The 20,513-nt window shown below is 45.3% G+C and overlaps 1 protein-coding gene across 19 annotated transcripts in view; it reads left to right on the forward strand.

Moving 5' to 3' along the window:
- Enox1 (ecto-NOX disulfide-thiol exchanger 1) overlaps positions 1-20,513 on the forward strand; it is a 550,965-nt gene that overhangs the window by 417,934 nt on the left and 112,518 nt on the right. For all 19 annotated transcript variants that reach the window (XM_021181861.1, XM_021181862.1, XM_029469169.1 and 16 more), the window contains one exon: positions 3,263-3,475. In XM_021181861.1, coding sequence (XP_021037520.1) covers positions 3,263-3,475 — 213 coding nt within the window. The remainder of the gene's footprint in view (positions 1-3,262; positions 3,476-20,513) is intronic.

Below are 20,513 nucleotides of genomic sequence, written 5' to 3' on the forward strand. Positions count from 1 at the left end.
CAGAGGCCCACGCTTACCCGAAGGAAAACGCCAGCGGGGGAAGGGGCCTGGCAGGCACATTTCCAGTAGCCCATGCTGAGGGATTGTGATGTGGTAAGGACCCATCCTGGGAACACTGAGTAATCTGAAATGGGCGGATGGTCCACACTCCTCCACAGCACAGCCATCTCCCCAGTTCTTGCTGTGGAAAGGCACATCTGCACACTCCAGTTTCTAAACTTCACTTTCTGCTCAGAGTCACGCCCAAGCGGGGACGAGGAGAGCATTTGGAAGTTTTCTAAGTGCGTTCTTTGATGTGATTTTATGAGCAGCGTTAATTTCCTTCCACATGAATAGCTTTAATAACGCTGCAATCTAAACCCTGCTTAAATTAGTTTATATTGTTTTCTGCTTTCTCGGTGATCTTTCCACTGAATACCAAATTGAATTTACAGTCGAGAATTGAAAATGACCGTCCTCAGTATGCTCCAGTAGCCATCCAACAGGAGTTACTGAGTTGGTGTTAATAAGTATAAATTAAAGTCACTTCTAATATGGCAACAAATGTTGACTGGCATTTCTAAGTGAGCCTCAACTAACACGTTTTAAATTTAATGTGATTGGTAGCACATCAATCATTATCAGCCTGCCAGGCCCAAAGGGTCCAGAAACCAAGGTAAACTTGGGAGTTTTCAAAACTACACACTTCACTTTCATTGGTTGGATTCTGTGTGCCGATACTCAACAATGGGGAGAATGCCTCTCTGGCTACCTACATTTTCTGTTCTGCTGCTCAGTCCTGGTGATGCTATCTTCTGCCAGAAAACTACCCATAACTGCTCCTTGTCACTAAAACTCAACTCTGAGTCCCAGTCATAGCTGTGAGGAGCCTGAAGGCGCACGCTTTTCAAGCTGAGCAAACATAATGGTTTTGTTGTTGTCGTTGTTTTGTTTTGCTTTCTAACCATTTAAGTGTGTTCTTTCTGGTTGAAGCTCATTAGACCTAGGAACTAGCAACCAGGAGTGAGAGAAGAGGATACCAGGGGAGGAAAACTGAGTTAAATGAGCGTTCTTACTCTTTCTCTTTTTTCCTTTCTGAGCTAAGAAAAAAAAAAAGTTGAAGATGTCCCCCTTTCTTGGTGCTGTGTGGAGACTTAAGTCATAGCAAGGGTTAACAAAAATTAGCTCATGAAGTCAATCATGATTTTTTTTTTTTAAGGGGAAAAAAGATTTCTTAAGTATCTGGTTTATTCCTGCTGTCTGTCCCGAGGTCCATTCTCCTAACATATATTGGCAGGGAGAGAGGGAGAGAGTGTATAGGGAGGCAGAATTTATTCTGACTCTTAAGAGTCACAGTGGGCCTCTCACAAACATAATGCTAAATTATGGGCCTCTCCATGGGCTGAGTGTAATGTTAAGTTGTATGATGGATTTTATCTTAACACAAGCCGCTTCGGTTCATGAAATGAGATAGGAAACTACAGCAGCTGGAGTTCACAGAGGGTTGAACTCAGACTGAAATCCCAGAGTTAACACAATTGTGCCAGTCGGCTCCGGTATTAAGACTGCTCTGTGCTCAAGAAACAAATCTTGCAAGGAAACCAGAGTCTCCCCAATGGGTGTGCCTCTGCCAGTACCGCCTCTGGGTCAATGGTGAGCACAGGTTTGATCAGCGGCCTGCTGGGGATTTGATTCCCTAAGACCAGGAGGAAACAGTGTATGATGGCCTGCCTTAAAACTGCAACAGCAGCTTTGAGTCTGGAGAAGGTAGACTCTACTCCTCCACAGGATCCTAAGCAGAGGGGTCCTGCCCTGAAATGATCCCTGGCTAGAGAGGACTCAGAAAAATAAGGCTAGAGATAACTCAGACAACATGCTGCAGGATTCACAAAGCACTCCGAAAATAGCATACCGATAACCAGGAGGCAATGGTTGATTTAGACCAAAACAAAACACAACAAAACAAAACAAAACACATGCCAAATAAAAGCAAAATTTCCTTCTGAGTCTCTGTCTGTCCACCTGGAGTGTGTATTTGTTTAGAAAGCTAAGCAATACAGGGGGTGTCTCTGAAAGTCCCACCCTATGGAGCAGGCAGTACTGGAGAGAAGTAAGTGGGTAAGTATCTTGTATTAAGGTCTGGTTTCTGCTTGTTTGGAGGATTAAGAGTCTGTCTTCCTTACTTGTTGAACAAAGGTGCTTTTTCCTGTATCACATTGCCCAGAAGTAGAAACAAACAAATGAAAGTTTTCTCCCCTCGATTTTGCTTGGAAAGTACTCAAGGAGCCTTCAGCAATAGCCACATCGATTAGTGCTGTAATAGGTGGCGTACACCTTCCAGTTGTAATTAACTTAATCACCTGCACACCTGCCTTCCACCACCTCCGAGCCACACAACATTCCCCAAACAAGCAAGCCTATTTTGTTCCCTTTGAAATAAACTTTATCATTTATTTACACATTCTCCACTTCCTATTCTCACCTGAGGCTCACACCAAGCTCAAATAGACTTTGCACTAGCCACCCAAAGCAAAGGCTGACCACCTCAGGGAACACACCCCCTTGTGTGGAAAACTAGCTAACACTCCATTTTTCATTGTAATGAAATCTGTTATCTTAAACTAAAAATGAAATTACTTTTGAATTTCAGTAGAACAATAAATGACTTTATTTCTCCTGCCTGCTTTGGGGACAGTATATCCTATTACAAGAAGTTTCAAGATAATTTTTTTCTGTGGTCTACATGTTGATGCTATCTTACCTATCTTGTATAAATACCAAAAATAATTATATCATCATATAGCATTTCTGACAAATACAGTGAAGGCCAAATAGGTCCGTAAGGTTTTGGAGTCGACCTTATAAAGCACAGTCTAGGCTTGGTATGAGAATGTGTTGTCAGAATACAGCTAAGTATCCCAGCACTTGGGAGGCAGAGGCAGGCGGATTTCTGGAGTTTGAGGCCAGCCTGGTCTACAAGTGAGTTCCAGGACAGCCAGGGCTACACAGAGAAACCCTGTCTCAAAAAAGAAAAAAGAAAAAAAAGAAAGAAAGAAAGAAAGAACTCCCAGCACAGCTCCTGGAGAGACACCTGAATAAGTTCTAGGTGGTTGCATGGACCCAGAGGAAGAAGAGAATAGCTAAGCTATGGAATGACAAAGCCTCCTTCAGAGGAAAGCTAATTTGTCAAGTTCTGAGAAAGCAGCGCTAAGCGGGGAGACCTCACATGCTTTGAGATCAGCCTGACGACTTGGCTTTTTCTTGCCGTCACCTTCCGTTCTAGATGACAGCAAGTTCTCGGAGGCCATCACAGTTCTGTTGTCCTGGATCGAGCGCGGGGAGGTGAACCGGCGCTCGGCAAACCAGTTCTACTCCATGGTTCAGTCGGCCAACAGCCACGTGCGCAGGCTCATGAATGAAAAGGCTACCCACGAGCAGGAAATGGAGGAAGCAAAGGAGAATTTTAAAAATGCCTTAACGGGGATCCTCACTCAATGTAAGTAACGCTTTGGGGGGGGCCATCTCTTTTGTCACGGTTTGGCCTTTTCTTTTGTTCCCATTTTATGTTCTCATGTGGGGGTAAGTAGCTCAGAAGTCTCCCATTTTACTCCATATTGAATGGCACACCTCATAACCGACTCATGTTCTGTGGCATGTGGAAGAGCACGGACCTGCCCTGAGAGCTTACTTCTCAAGGTGAGCAACATTTCTGTAGCTTTTCCTCAGAACTCCGTGCCTGGCCCCCAAGACAGGGCAGCCAGGTGCATCTGGGCTCATTGGACCCACCTCAGTTCACACCACACCCCTGCGGGGCAGCCACTGTCCACCTGCAGGCTGCCCACCCAGACCTGTATATCCTACTGGGACTGATGACTGGGAACAGGCCTTGAACGTGTCCCCGGGCTCTGTTTAGGGAGAAGGTACCATTAGCAAACCCCCTCCTCAGGCTCCTTGTGAGGTGAGCTTTGGCCATCTGCGCTGATGACTGAAGAATAGACTTTCTTCATTTGGAAAGCAAATTGCCTTAAACACTTAATGCCTGTGATTTTTCATGTCGAGATCCTGAATTGATGAAGGAGCATAAATGGAGCTTTCTAATAGAACAATAGTCACAGTAATTACCCCTGGGCTCTATTAAAAAAAAAGGGGGCGTCAACTTTTTCTGTGGCACTCCATGTCGGCAGTTAATGTCACAGCAGCACAATGCATCTCAGCTGCTGATGGTCTTGTCGCTTGGTAAAAAGCTGTTGAGTGACATCGCTCCGGGGCCTCTGCTCCATTCCGTTCCAGGTGTGGGGATCCACACATGACAGCAACACATGCAATTTACATATTTTTTCTGAAGATAACTATTATTTGCAGTGATCTAGTGCGTCAAATGCCTGCCGCTCCTTCATCCGCACAAACCTAAGGGGGTGATGTGTCTGTTAGGGTAGGAGGGCAGAGAGGGATGACTGAGCCAGGATCTTCAATATGAAAGCATTTTGCACGACCTTGTTGCCAGCTAGACAGTTTTTGTAGCAGTGCAGAGTTAAGTGCCAAGCAATGAATCCCCAAACGTAAACTGGTAGGTGACCAAATGCCCAGCACAGGAGCACTTGGCCTTGAAACGAAAGGAATGCAGAGAATAGGAGTGCTCCGCCTCACACGGATCGGTACTGTACTAGCAAAGCGCATCAGCACTGAATGATGGCCTTAGACCCAGCTGTGGAGGTCCAGCCACACTAGAGCTAGGACTGCTAGGTGGAGAAGAAGGAAAGTTAATACTGACTCTAGCTTGGAAAGGAGGAAGGACGGCAGTGGATGAGTGGCCAGAGAGAAGAAGGTAAGAGTTGGTTGGCAGAGAAAAAAGCAAGGCTAAACAGTATGGAAAGAACAGTTCCTGGAGGGGTTGGGGGGGGGTGGATATGGTTGGAAGCCACGTGCCCAAACAGTAGAGTTGTTACTGTCCACAACCTCTCTGGTCAGGGGACTCGATGCTAACCACCTCTCCATCTGTATCTGCATGCCCTTTATTGCCTCCTTTTGCAAGGACTCACGCCTTGACAACAGCTGTGAGGCCATGGTGGGCTTCACATGGTTAGAATAGGAGAAAATCATGCTCTCCTTGGCAGTGCTGTTACATAAGGACTAGTGGGGATGAAGCTGGAAGAATAGAACATGACTTCCTGCCCTCGGGCCAGATTAGAAGCAACTAGGTAGACAGGATACAATGTATATCGTCAATGGGCCTCTCAGTGGTAAAGCTCGGGGTGGGCCATGCAGCCCTGATGCCTGAGCTAGGAGGAACACACCCAGGACAGGGGTTTACCTTTGAGGAATGAGTGAGGTTGCAATCAGGGAATCCCCCACCAAGTGGTGATGGCTGTCAGAGATGGCTCTTGAAATGCAGACGTCTGAGCTCAGGCCTTCAGTCTCCCAACCTTTTCCTTTTTCTGGCTTTCCTTTCCCATTCGGATAAATTCTTTGGCTAACATCTTGTAAGCGCTTTTTATACTCTTCCTTCCACCAACAAACCCCATCTCAAGGTCTACTCTTTGGGAACATGGCTTCCAACCACATTTCTTACCTGAAAAGGCATAGCCCCATGTGGCCCAAGTGTCTCGTTTTGATGACCACTGCTCACATCCATGGTACCTAAGGCACTTGGCATTGCAGAATGTGTCAGTTAGATGTAGTGTCCACTTGCGAGTAACACAAATCCCGACCAACGTGGTTGGCTTCACACCCTTCGGAAAAGGGCAGACATTGATGTTGGCAGACGAGTCCAGTGGTCCAAGGTTTCTACGCATGTCTCTCTGGGCCCAACAGGCTACGTGTGGCCAAGCCTAACAACAAGGAAAGTGAGAGATAGAAGCCCCAGCTGGTCACTGATCTCCAGGATAAGCTTGAGTTGCTCACAATATGGAAGAGGAAGGCTTCTCTGAGAAGCGTGGGTGCCTTTCCTTCTCAATTCCCCATTCTCATATCATCTGTCGGACATCTGAGCGCCCCACCCACACCTCTACCTTGAGGTCGCTTCCCATTCTACCTTATCCTTCACCCTTCTCAGCTGCCACAGCTCTCCAGTCCCAGCCTCAGCATCCGTTTCCCCCGGAGACAATGGGCATCCTCACCAGCCTCATCCTTTTTGAGGTCAACAAAGCCCCTTCTAACCTCTGGGCTTTCTTTTATACATTTGGCTCCTCCTGCTTACCTGGCTCTTCCTCTGCTGTGCGTGCTGGAATCATTCTCGCCCTTTAGGTCTCAGTTGTAAGGTCAGCCTCCTGGGAGGTCTCTTAGTCCCCCTTCTTCCGATGGCCTTTCCACCATAGTACCTTTGCGGCACTTATCCAGGTGTGTGACGAGATCTTGGGTTATGAGTGGGATGAGGAGGGACACAAGGGTTGGAAGAGACAGAAGTGTTCTGGATTGAGGAGGGGGAGGGGGAGGGGATTAGTAAGCGATGGGTAAGCTGCAAGTCAGGTGAGAAGAAAAACCTGAAGTAGTTCATTCAGACCCTGCCCATAGCATAGCCACTTGTGTGGTACTCTGATGCCAGCACCAGGGAGGCTGGGGAACGGGTGTAAGGCCAGCCTAGACTGGATAAGTAAGACCCTGTCTCCAAACAGAAAAGAGGAGGATGTAGAGAGAGGGAAATTTTTCATGGGTAACAGGGTTTCAGCCTGCATATATAATGAACCAAATAAATCAAAGAAAGCTCGCCGGCTGCGCTCTCATTGAAAATCACTGTGCCAGGCTGGAGGCTATTAGTAGGGTTGTGTGCAGGCCAGCAAAGACGCTGATGCTGGACTCTTCCCCTTTATAACCTTCCTACCACCTTTAGGTTTGCCACCTACCCATCCTTCTTTGGGAGGCTCTCCTTGGCTCTGTAATTCAGTTCTCAGTAGTATCTCAGTAATGGGCAGTTATCAGCAGACCGTGAAAATCCCAGCTGACGTTGCCAGCTCAGTGCTGGCTGAAAAGCACATGCCCCATCGTAGCACGGGAGGGGTTCAGACGTATCCACGAAAGCCAAACTCTTCGAGGATGACATGAAGACAGAAGTAGCCTCGTGTGCAGCCTGAGGTGGAATTAAGCAGACCAGGTTGCGTGGCTCCATTAACAACATCAATCCCCCATTCTTCTGTGTGTGCTTTTGTGTAATGATGACCACTCCCTGAATGCTAAGGGAACAAAGTCCTCACATCCACTTTGAAAATATTAACAATGGCCTCACTAACCTGGTAGGCAGTGTGCTGACACAATATGCATGGCTTTAGGATCGATCTAACTGAAGTAGGGAGGGGACAAGACACACAGACAGGAGAAAACCAAAAGTGGGTGCCCACGGTTCTCTGATGGAGCCCCAGCCCCGGGAAGCTCAGCATGCTTATTATATAGAGTTGAACGAGGAAGCATGGCCATTGTACACAGCTGAACAAGGTGGTGGGTTTAGCTAATCTCAGTCAAAATGGGTCGTAGAGAGCAGTCTTCAGCCTGTAAACATGGAGGAGGAGGAGCTACAGGGGACATTTTCTGCACACTCATCATTCTCACATGGACCAAAAAGGCTTTGCCATTCCTATAGGATCATGTAGCCCTTAGTAAAGCCTTGCCCGTGTCAAGGACACACTCACTCGGGGCTTCACTAGCTCCTTGCCCACTGAGAATGAGTCTGTCACATCTCCTGACCTGAGCTTGTCCTCTTCCTTATGGCGTTTTTGTTGGTATATGTAGTTTCCCAGGCTTGGTCCAGTTATGTTGAACCTGGTTCTGGAATTAATACCATACGTCTGCTTCGAACACAGTAACTACTGATTAGCACATTTATTAAAATTTCCAAATTCAGAACCAGTCAAACCCCATTCTTCCACACTTGATCTTAGCCAAAAGGCCCAGAAGCAATAACCCCATTCTTCTATATTAATATTCCTGGCAAAGTCTACATGAATTGCACTTAGCTTTCTCGCATAAAATGAGGTTGGGGTTGGGTAGTATTGATATCCAGGAGCTAATAACTCAGCTTACTTTCTCCTACCTGGTCTCCTCATTAGGCAGTAGTACTGTCTTAGTTAGGGTTTTACTGCTGTGAACAGACACCATGACCAATGCAAGTCTTATAAAGGACAATTTTTAATTGGGGCTGGCTTACAGGTTCAGAGGTTCAGTCCATTTTCATCAAAGCAGCATCCAGGCAGGCGTGGTGTAGGAGGAGCTTAGGTTTCTACATCTTCATCTGAATACTGACTTCCAGGAAGATAGGCTGAGGATCTTAAAGCCCACACCCACAGTACCTGCCACACTTCCTCCAAAACGGCCACACCTACTGGAAGCATTTAAAGAGCTGGTTCTGTTGCCAGCTAGAAGAAAGAAATCAGGAATGCTCTTGACTTCTCGTACACTTCCAACACCACCAGTTACCTTCTAGCTCTGCCGGTGTGCTCTTTGGCCAACATTCACTCATGTTCTGGAAACATCTTCCTAATGAGTCCAGTAGGCTCTGTTTCCATCCTAGCTTTGCCATAAAGTATCAAGGAGCTATATTCAGTAATAGAAAAGGGCCTATTGATATTAAATGCAGAAAGATGCATAAATATACTAAGGATGAATGAAAATGTAAAACTGTAATGTTAGAGTGAAGGCTAAGGCTCTTGCTTCTAATCGTCCTTCACCCTCTCGTACCCTTGTCCATCGGAATAGTTTGCTTTTGTTGTTGTTTCTAGCACCAATGTCTGATTTGTTTGTTTGCTTGCTTGTTTGTTTTAATAAGAATGGAAAATGCTCAGGGGAGGATACCATTAAAACTGCAAGCTTGAGTTTACAGGGAGGGATTCATTGGGTCAGTTGTAGCATAGCAAACAGAAGCGTGGCTATCTGAAATGCATACTTCTGGCATGCTCTCCTCCTACTCCCACCCACCCACTGATCCACTGTTTCCTGGCCTGAAAGGCTTCTCCTCCAACCAGATTCAAACCTCATTGCCAATCAGGCTTCCTCCCTAAAGCCTGTCCAGTCTGTCTGCACCCATCTTAGTATGAATACTAAGTATGGATACAATACTTAGTATGAATACAACCCCTAGTTGTTCAGTGTGCATCAAGTTGATTTATGTTCTTCCAGAACGATTTTATGTCAGAGACACCAGCCATGTGCACTGCTCATTTTACATAGCTCACCACAGCACTCCTGAGCTTGGCAGTGTTTGTAAAAGCACACCCAAGTCCTGACTAGAAATATCCGTCACTTAGCAGGCATGAAGGGAAGCAAAACTTGAGTTGGAAATTGGATAGGAAAGCAGTAGGTTCAGAGAACATTCTAAAGCTTATCTAGTTTGGAGGTGGGTTTGCATGCGTGCGTGTGCACGTGTGCGTGTGCGTGTGCGTGTGTGTGTGTGTGTGTGTGTGTGTGTAGTACTGTGCTCTCAACTGACTCAGCACTCATATGGATTCTGTTTAAACTAGAACACACAAAATACACGTATGTTATGAGGTAGTAGGATTACCTTATTTTTACTACTCTGATTGTATCATAGAGACTGTAACAGTTGCAACCATCATGCAGCCTGGCTTGGTCCATTTATATGAGACGAAGTGGCACTAGTCTCATCTTCAATCTTCAAAACAGCAAATGATGCAGATGCTTTTGACTGGGTTTGAAGAGATTCCGGCTCTAATCTCGGCTCAAGCGGTAATTAGCCATATCCCCTCAGGAAAGTCTTCTAAGCCCTTGAATCTCTGTGTCCTCCTTTCTGTGATGAGAAGGTTTGCCCAGATAATCCCCCAAGGTACCATATTAGCCCCACAGCCCTTGCCTGCTGTACGGACAACTTAGATCCATGAGTGTTTCAGGCTACCTAAAGGCAATCGGGTGGGCAGGACCCACATGATGTCCAGTTTGCCTCAGGTGATGAGAGGACAGAGGAGCAGCTAGCCATCCCTGCATGTATGCCAGTGCCTCACTGTGGTGGCTGCCTCTCAAGCCGCTGTGAGTATCAGGAGCCACATCTCCACCAAGAGAACATGTGCCGAGAGCCCTGCAGGTGCCAAAGCTGGTCACAGTTATTGTCAGAGGCGGCTCTGCAATGCTCTGACATCCCCCCCTGTCATGCTGTCATCTGTCTTCATGGCTGAAATCGTAAAAGCCTCTGCTGTTGGAATGAATGATTAAAATCATCCCACAAATATTTACTAGAGCCCTGCTAAGTACCAGGTCATATGCTAAGTGCTGGATGAAAGACGAGGGTTTCTGACCTCCACGCACCCACACCTCACAGGCAGACTGCTGTCCTCCACATTTCTTCTGCCTAAAAGGCTTTCTCTGAAATCATTTACTTCCCAGGAACATCTCAGCTAAATGTTTTTTATTTCCACCAAGGGAAATTTGGTTCCTGTATCCCCTGCTGTCGGAAAAGAATTTTATGAAGTGTTAAAATGTTTTCCCATGCCTGTAGAAGTCATTGCCATAGCTCATCCAAGGGAAGGGGGTTAAAAAAAAATATCTCCATGATGCTTTTTAGCAACTTGAACCTGACAGCTTTTCTTTTTCTCCTCAATATTATGTTGATAGTTCTTACTTACGAGAACATTAAATGCTTTAAATATTAGTTCTGAGAGAGAGGGAGAAAGGAAAGGGAAGGAAAGGAAAGGAAAGGAAAGGAACAAGATAACACATTCTTTGTTCTCAGACAATAAATATCCAAAGAAAATAATGGTCTATGAAGGCTCCAATGAAGAGTGAGCACCGAATATTCTACTTGTCACAGTACAAAAACTGTCAGAGGACACTAAAAGCTCGCCACGACTGAACGGACCCTTTTTAGTATCCTTCCTTTCAATTCTTACCAAAAATACAATTCTAAGTTTACAAAGAACATTTTAATCACACCAAAATACGTGAGAGGCAAGTTAAGCCTTACCCTCTGGAACAAACAAGAACTGTGGAAGATTCCGTTGTGCACCATGATCATGAATGAATTACCTCAGAAAAGACACAGCTTTATCTGGTGCTAAGACCCTCAGGTACCTTGTATGGCTGCCAGTCCTGGGGACTAAACAAAAGACTTCTATGAAATGCAGGAAGGGAGGGACAGGGAGTGAAGGTCTGTTGGTAGGACAGAATCCACTCAAAAGATTGTTCACAAAACTTAATTTAAAAGGAAACTGTTCTAAGTGAGAACAAATCACTCTGAGGCTGAGATGATGTGTTCCTGAGGCAGACATGCTGTGTATCTTCACCTCATTTTGCCAGAGGAAGAAGTCATCCCAGGAGGAGTGTGGGAGGAGCTGGAAAGTCAGTGGATTTCTTCCCAGACCTAAACAGAGCCCACACGGAGCTCATTCAGCAGAGTTGCTCAGCCCTGGCCCTGAGATACCCAGGACTTAGAGCAGATTTAGTATTGCATAGTGCAGCAGTTCTCAAACTGTGGGTCTTAGCCCCTTTGGGGAATCAAGCAACCCTTTCACAGGAGCAGCATATCAGATATCCTACATATCAGATATTTACAGTATGACTCATAACAGTCATGAAAATAATGTTACGGTTGGGGATCATCATACCTGAGCAACTGTATTAAAGCCACAGCATTAGGAAGGTTGAGAACCACTGGTCTAGTGCAGTGCTCTTTGCCTTGTAGTTGAGAAGGCCAAAGGCTGGGTCCACACACAGACAGTGATCCAAAGTTCAAAAGGTTGGCTAGCCCTGGTTCCCTAGCCTTGTATTTCTCTTCCATAACCACCCTCAGTGTCACAGTCTAATAGCAACCCTGTTCTGTGACAAAACTTTTCCTAGGGGAAGTCTACTCATTCCAGACAGGAAGTTCACAACAGACCACAGTCAACTTGGTGAACCATGAGTTATACTGGGGCTTTCTTGCATTATGGGTGAGGAATTACAAAAGAGAAATGGCTCAAAGACAGCTAGCTGCATCACCAAGGCCTTTCCAACATGGGTGACAGCTCACACAGCTGGGAACTTGGAGTACACTGCACAGCCTGCAGGCAGCTCTAAAGGTTGGAAAATGTCCCCTGCCGGGGCCCTCAGTTGGTGTAATCTTTTCTAGGCAGCTGGGTGGCTTCAGAGTCTTCTTTGTTGCTTGGCTTCTCTGAGAGGGACTCAACTTTTATTGTTTCCTAGACCAGGCAGGGACCCAGTGATTCTGTTCAGTTTCAGGGACTTCCTGATGTTAGTTTGAGTTGTTTACCTTTTTACTTAAGGATCTTTCTTCCCTGTAGGATGGAATGTTCCTATCTCAGAGGAAACTGAACTCAAACCCTGCTCAGTTTCTCACTGAGGCTTACTGTTCTGCCTGTTTTATTTCAACATTAAAAACAATGGATTTCAGTGAAAGCTGGAGAGGGACCTCAGGACTTAAAACTGAGAGAAGCAGAAGCCAGTTTAGTAGGGACAAAGGAAGTAGGGGCCCTTCATCCAGACACTTTGATTCTTCTACCCTATGTTTCAGTTTCCTCAATAACATTTTGTAGAAAGGCAAACAGCTTCCTGGATGGTAACAATCTCGCAGGTTTGGCCTCTTTGTCCTGGAAAATTTTACTTGCCTTGAAGTCACTGCCCACTCATGGTTACTGAAGCCCTTTCCAGACTCTCTTGGCACCCTGCCTTGGAAATCCTTGCAACATTTCTCATTTAGTAGTTCACCTAACTACATATGACTGTCTCCTCCTTTGTCTGAAGCCAGTGAAGAGCTGGCCAGGTCTTTGGCTCTTTCTTCCCCAGAGCATCTGTTACATTGTTGGCACATTAACTTGGTGCTCAAAGACTTTGGTCTATGTGGGTAAGTATGAATAGATGAGATTCTGCTCTGACACAAAGGTTACATTTTACCATCCATCAGAGTTACCTAGATAACGTCAGCCTGTCAGGTACCCCCACACCCTAGTTACTGATTCCGTCACTGGTCTGAACTCTGCATGTATCTATGAGTGCCCAAATTGTGCTTGTCAAAGAAACAGACATTGAAAACTATAGCTTTATAATCAACTAGCATAGTGTTAAGTAGCCAGAGCTAGCCTGTTGCCACTAAACAATTCTCTCAGAATCATTTGGACCCCAGTGGACACCCAGAAGGAAACTGAATCACTATTTGAGGACAAGCAGTCTCTCAGAATCTAGCTTCCCTGTGATAGATTATTCTCCACAAGTGTACCCCGGCTACTGAAAAAAGAGTCAGTTTTCCAACTCTGGACTTGTTTTGGCTTATAAAGGAAACTTCAAATTTTGGTATTGCCAGAATGGAGACTTGGTTGATATGTGATTCTTTCCTTCTTTCTTCCATCTGCTAGAAAAAGCTAAACTTAATGTCACCTGACTTCTCGTAGATCTCTTCCTGTTACTTCCCATAACTATGGCCAGGTGGAGGAAGATGATCTGAGAAAAAACCCAAACCAAGCAACCAAACCAAACATTAAGAGAGCATACATTGGAGAACAATTCAACACTGTCTCTCAATATTAAAAATTTAGATAACTCCTTTTTTCTTAGCCACTGTGAGGGACTTTGAATAAAGATGCTTATAGAGGAAGGTCAGAAGCCATGTCTGAGCATGCTTGTTGCAGCCTTATCAAGGGTAGACATGAGAAGTTTCCAAGACAAGGCTTAATTGAAACAAAGCAAGGTGCAGGAACAGTGTCAGCACAAAAGGCACAGCATAGAAAGAGTCACACCTGTGTACTGTGTGCACAGCTGCCCAACTGTGCCAGGATCTGTTAACATCCTTTGTTGGTAATTCGGGAAGCTGTCGAAGGGGCCTGGGCTCAGAGGGTAGTCTTCACTTCTCATTTTGTGTCCTTTGTGTTGTGTGCGTATATTACTTTTGTTGAGTGGAGACTAGTCAGGACACCTGTCAGATTTATAAAGCCTTGGAAATGCTGGGCATTGGAAGGAACCATTGCAATTATAATTGCATGCATTTTTCTTTCGGCGAGTTTGGACCAGAAACATCTGGACACATGCATTCGCAAGGACGCTGCACCCTCATACAGCCCCAGGGATTGACCTAACTGGGTTGAAGGTAATGAAGAAGGGACAAGCACAGCGACAGAGAGAAGCTGGAATCCCATGGGCTAGGCTTTCTGATGGAGAAGGCACAGCACCTGCGAAGCTCAGCGGACTTATGCAGCTGAACAGGGCAGTGGTGTCGTACACCGCTGGACAGAAGGCAGAGTCATTGCATACTGATAGGCAAAGGAAACATCTTCTTGTTTATACAGAGCTGACCAAAGAAGCATGTTTAGCTAATCTCAGGAGTCGGCTCTTTAGGGGAACAATCTAAAGGGAGGAGAAAGCTATGCTGGATGTACACTGACGCAACATTGGCCTTCATACCAAAGGACGTCTTCTTCATCCCTCCAAGCCTCACCCAGAGAAGGCTTTGCTGCTCCCATGGTGCTGAGGCACAGGGGTCTTCAACATGGCCTCACTTGTGTGAACAGCACACTTGCACTCAGAACTTCACCTGCTCTCTACACAAGCAGATCTGCAGCTCACCCTAATGGACTAGGATTTCTATCAACTAGATATTTATGTCATTGTCTGCTTAAGGTCCTTGTATTTATTTGAGCAGTTTGACCATCTCCTACTTACCTGTAATTTGCCACAAAAAGAAAAATCCTCTTAAAAATATTTTTTTTCAGTACCCCATACCCAACAGGAACAGTTGGTTTTGCCTCCATCTAACCAAGCAGTTGAGAAAGCAAGTTTGAGGCTGGCGTTTTGGGACTTAAGTTTAGCAGGTCCATAATGAATTCAGTGTCACATGATGCTCTTTTGAATCATCGCCAGACAACGCTCCTAACTGCCCTGTTCTTGCTCACCTTGTAAGGTTCGTGCAGGCCCCTTGGAAGCATCGCTATCACTGTATTCTGCTTCCTGGACTCCCCTCCAGGCAGTGCATCTCGGTCATGGGACCATGCAGGAGTCAGGACTTTCAGCATCTGATGTGGCCGCCTCCGCCAAAGGTGTGGTGCTTACTGCTGCCCTTGGACATTTGTTCTACCACCGTGATTCATTCTCTCTCTCTCTCTCTCTCTCTCTCTCTCTCTCTGGCAAGTCTCCCACTTATGCTCAATACATAGCAGCTCTACAATTCCATCCGAAGTCTTGGTTCTCATCTCTCATCCCTCCTTTCCATGAAGGATTCTCCAGGCCCAGCTTTTAGTGTTTAAAGACTCAGTAACAGGCTGGTGTGTGTGTGTGTGTATGTGTGTGTGTGTGTGTGTGTGAACTATTTCATTTGATATTTGCCTTTGAAAATCCCTTCTGAGCCATTGACGGAGGATTTGGAAATATGTTATCCCTCAAAAAAGCAATAGAAAAGATGGGTAGGATTCTTCTGAACCCAACAGGGTTAAAGCTCTATCGTGAGCCTGATAGCATTAAAAACAAAAATTAGGCATTCAAGATTTGTTTGAGGTGCTTTATATAGGAAAGTCTGCTTCCAGGGAGAATGTAATCACTTGCTCCAGATATTTGGGACACTAAATGGATTTAAGGCTCTTTTCACACCCGTGCAGCTGGAACACAGGATATTGGAAGTACGGGAGCGGTAGGGGAGAGCAGCGGAGGAGAAGGGACTATGTTCTTTTGAGGCGTTTGTCTTTGTTATCTCATTGCTTCCAATGCTTCTTTGCCCCATGCTAAAAATTGAAAGATCTTATACAGTCCCAGAATCTGAGATCTGCACTGGTTGTTCCACTTTCCCTCCAGAGAGCTTGTTTAAATGTTACCTGCATCTATGGTTGCCCTGTTCTATGCTCCTCTTCCTGTGGGAGACTAAAGACAAATGCTCCTCACAACAGTTCATAAGAAATCATTGGGATTTTCTTGGCCACCACGCTCTGTTCCTGCTGAGGAGGCCCGGGGGCTACCACTGTCCAGTGCCTCTGCCCTGGCGCTGGGAGATCCCTTGCAAGGAAGGATGCTAGATGGTCCAGACACTGGATATGGGTTCCTATATCCAGCCAGACCCCAAGGAACACAAAGTGGAGCCAGAGGAATCCTAAGAGGCACCGAGTGAAACAGACATGAAAATAGGTACAGAGATCCTGAGACCTGCAGAGAGAACAGCAATCCACATGTAGGGCCACAAGATGCTCTAGAAGGACAGTGATCTGGGAAGAGATTAAAAATGGTGTGGACTATGGACATCTCACCTGATGCCAGGAGGATTCTATTGGGCTCAGCCACATTCAGGCACCACAAACCCGATTTCCAAACCATGTACCATTTTCCCCACTTGCAATGTGTTGGGTCCAGCAGTGTCCTGTAAGGACAACCATTACATCACAGCAGGAGAGATGGCACAGAGCAGCCGCCAACGTTAAAGACACTTCCACTCGGGGTAATTATACTTTGCCTGGTGGTATGACCGAAAATTGATCCACCGAAGATCATGGACTCTGATTTGCAACCAAATGGCCCTACCACGAGTGTGGCCACCATAAGAAGAATAGACATAGAGCCATGTGCTGCTAGCTTGGTGGCCAGTGGCCCAATGTGGGGATCTCAACTGAAGTTTGTTACAGTTCAATAGCATTGAAACTAAATGTTTTAAGACTTTGGGTCAAATATCTAATGCAGTTCTTTTGGAAGCTCCCTGAGATATGCACATAGCCCTCTGCTTGGCTTCTTTAGTGTGTGCAAGTCAATGGTTTTCAGTGTATTCCTTAGAAGTCCCCATCACAGCCAGGTATAGAATAGTGCCATCTCTTTAAACAATTAATATATTGTATTCATAGCTATTATATCACCAAGCCAGAAACATGTACCACCTTCTATGTGGTTAGTTCTTTCTTCCGGGCATGCATATGGAAGGAAATGTCATCTGGTCTTGATGACTGACTAAGCATCGTTTTCTCAAGGGACACCCGTATAGAGTAGATATTAATACTTCATGATTTTCCATGAATTTCTATTCTACACTATGGTGTGTCTAATTTTCAATGAATACATTAGGTTGTATCCATTCAGAGCCTCTTTGGATATTCTGAGTAAAGTTGCTATCAGAAATTTTAAAGTAGTTAATTGAGTTATCCTATCAATAAAGAAATCTGCTCTACACCCAGATGTCCAAACATCTAGGGACAAGGGAAAGCACAAAAGAAGATTTATAAACTAGTTAGTTTTTTTAAAAAAAAGTTTTTGTTTATACATACATATGTATGTATTTGGCCTACATGTATGTCTGTGTACCACCCACATACCTGGAACCCATGGAAGAGGATGCCACATCCTCTGGGACTGGTGTTACAGACAGTTGTGAGCCACCATGTGAATGCTGGGAATAGAACCCTGTCCTCTGAAAGAAGAACCAGTGTGGTCTTTGTGCCAACTCTCCAGGCCCATATCTCTGTGTGCATGGTATGCGTTTGAATGTATCTGCACATGTGCATATGCCTAACCTAAGGGATGATCACAAGTAGGGATTTAGAGCTACCAAGGGTAATTGGCAGAGTTACGAAGTCTACATGTCTCTTTACTGTGTTTGTTTAAGCCTGCAGGGCATAGTAGACATTCTAGGGTGGCATCTGTTGAAGACGGGCATCCCTGCAAGCTTCTAAGGAGTTGATCTCTTTGACTTTTCTCATGATCCTCAGAAAACACATCGAATACAGAGAAGGGCAAGTGTTGCAAGGTGGGCCTGGAAGGTCTACATTTCCTGACTGAATGCCATCTAGATGATAGTTCCAAATTATCAGGGCAATGGTTTTGCTTTTTAAAATAATGATTTAAAAAAAGAGTACCACTCTTTTCTTTTTTCTTTTTTCTCTTCTTTCCTTTCCTTTCCTTTCCTTTCCTTTCCTTTCCTTTCCTTTCCTTTCCTTTCCTTTCCTTTCCTTTCCTTTCCTTTCCTTTCCTCTTTCTTTNCTTTCCTTTCCTTTCCTTTCCTTTCCTTTCCTTTCCTTTCCTTTCCTTTCCTCTTTCTTTCTTTCTTTCTTTCTTTCTTTCTTTCTTTCTTTCTTTCTTTCTTTGTTTCTTTCTTTTTTTGTACAGAATTCTGACACAGAATTCTGGCGTCCTTCTTACCTTACAGACTGCTGAGGTGGCGTAGGCACCGTATATTGCTCATCTGAATGTGTTCTCCAACACAACTGTCTGCGAGCTGCTGTTTGAATACAGGCCAGCCATCCTATGCTCTTTGCATCCCTTCCTCTGAGAAGGGAAGTTGTGGGCCTCCCTTGGTTAGTAATTATGTGTGGCTGCACTGCACATAGAATGAGCAATGGGGGACGATGTCAGAGAAGCAATGAGCACAATGTTCACAGAGACAGTGGACAGCATAAGGCCCATCAGTGACATCATGACTGCACTGATTGGTGGTTTTAAAGCCAGGCGCTCTTTGTACCACCTTCACTGGGACATTGTCTTTGAAGTGGCTTTCTCCGAAGAATCACCCCAGCCCAAACACTTTGACTTGCAAGACAAATGTCTGGAACTGTGCAATGCAAATGCTGTGAGAATAAGTTTCAAACGTAAATTGTGTTGCACCATTTTTACTTTTCTGAGTGTTTTGTGTGTGGGGTGGCAGGGTGGGAGAGGGAGGCAATTAGGTAGGAAGTATAAAAATGTCATAAGAAAGGATATAACTCTATAGAGAATTCTAAGGAGAACTCTATCAGAGATTGAGATAACACCCAGAGGCCTATTTTAGAGTTCTGGATCTTTTCTGATTTATAGATCAGCTCCATTTGGGCAGCCATCATCACATCCTCGGGCTCAAGTGTGTCTCAGAGCCAGTTTCCTGACTTTTTTTTTTTTTTTTTTTGCTCAGACCTCCATCTGTGCCTGTTCTCTGCATCCCCGATGCTCTGCATCCACATCCTGATGCTCTTCTCAAGCTTGAGTCATCCTGGCCTCCCGCCTCCCCACATCCTCTTAGGGAGTCACCCCCTAGCTGCTTCCTGTCAGAGGGCTGCTCATTCTGCCTTCCATTCAGAGCTTCTGCTCTAATCCATGCCTTCCTCAAGTCTCCAAGGCTCACACTAGCTAGTGTCCCCTAACTACACAGCCTGGATCAACACATGGTGGTCCTTCCACGTCATCTCTCATGGTCTTAATCCCCTCCCTTCCAGTTACTTCCATGTGAGGCCCTCCCACAGCTCCAGCCTTGCAAAGAGACACTCTGATTCCTTTGATGAGCAAACAGTGAGTCACCAACCAAGACCTGGCAAAATGTCACCTTCTTCCTGGCAGGATCCCTTAGTCCATGATCCCGACTTGGCCACTTTGTACTCTGTTTTCCGAAAAGTGGTCCACCAAGCCTCTACTGTTCAGAATAATGATCTGCTTTCATTTCTTTATCATCTCCAAGACTTAGATCTCATCAAAAAGAAGAATAATATCCAATGTGTACATTTCTAGTAATCGGCTGCCTGGTGTTTGACCAGATTCCCAGGTGTTTGTTGAATGAATGAAGGAAGGAATTTACTTTATGACCTCAAATAAAGTAATCAAGTCCTCTAACTGAGGCACAGACCTTCAGTCAGCAAACATCCCGGAATAGATGTTTTTGTTATTAGCCAGTACCATAGTGGCTTCTGTTTTCCCTCTGTACTCCTCCATGTTTGTTAGTGGGATCCCCCCCCCGCCCCGCCCGCACTCCCTTCTCCATTTATGAGAATATATCATGTACTTTTTACCGTATCATTTTCAGTAGGCAGCAGAGCTTTGATTATCACCACCACACAAATACCCTGGCCCCCATTGCTTTTCCCCTTCTAAGTGATGACAGAGAATTTTGCTATTTAAGTCATGGAGCCTCACAGTCCCCAGCCCTACCAATGGGCTTTATCTGAGCTGACTGCTGGCTCTTCCAGGATGACCCTGCAAGGGGGCCTTCAGAGTAACCCATGATTCTAGCCCTGCAGAATCTGCAGCGGAAAACTGTAGTGGCCACACCCTTGAGCACGGATGGGAGCTCTAGGTAGCTAATCTGAAATTTTACTCCTCCAGCCAGGAGGCACAGAAGCACAGGGAGAAAGCAAGCCACACCTGTTGTTAAGATCAAGTAAAACAGATTCGTAGTAACATGGGTGTGGAGTTTTCTATGTAAGGAAGTTTACAATCGAGATTCTTCTCGGGTACAAAAATAGCAAACAGAGATGTTCCATGTGTAACTAGCTGAAGACCAAGGCCAAGAAGTATTTATTAGTGATATAGGATATGGTCCCACTGTTGCGGGAAATGAAACATTCTTTGCTTTCCTCTAGCACTGTGGCTCTCAATCTTCCTAACGCTGGGACCCTTTAATATGGTTCCTCATGTTGTGGTGACCCCNCCCCCCAGCCATAACACTGTTTTCATTGCTACTTCATAGCTGTAACGTTGACTGATGTTACGAATCATTAGGTAAATATCTGTTTTCCAGATGGTCGTAGGTGATCTCGGTGAGAGGGTTTTTGACCCCTGAGGTGGAGAACCACTGCTCTAGCACATTATGTACATGTTCATTTTGTGTGCTAATATTTATATTCTAATAATTGCATTTCACTCTTATTTGGGGGCCGTGCTAGCATGACTTTATTTATTTCCTTTATTTA

This window comes from Mus caroli, chromosome 14 (genome assembly GCF_900094665.2).
Source record: "Mus caroli chromosome 14, CAROLI_EIJ_v1.1, whole genome shotgun sequence".
NCBI classification, from domain to species: domain Eukaryota; kingdom Metazoa; phylum Chordata; class Mammalia; order Rodentia; family Muridae; genus Mus; species Mus caroli.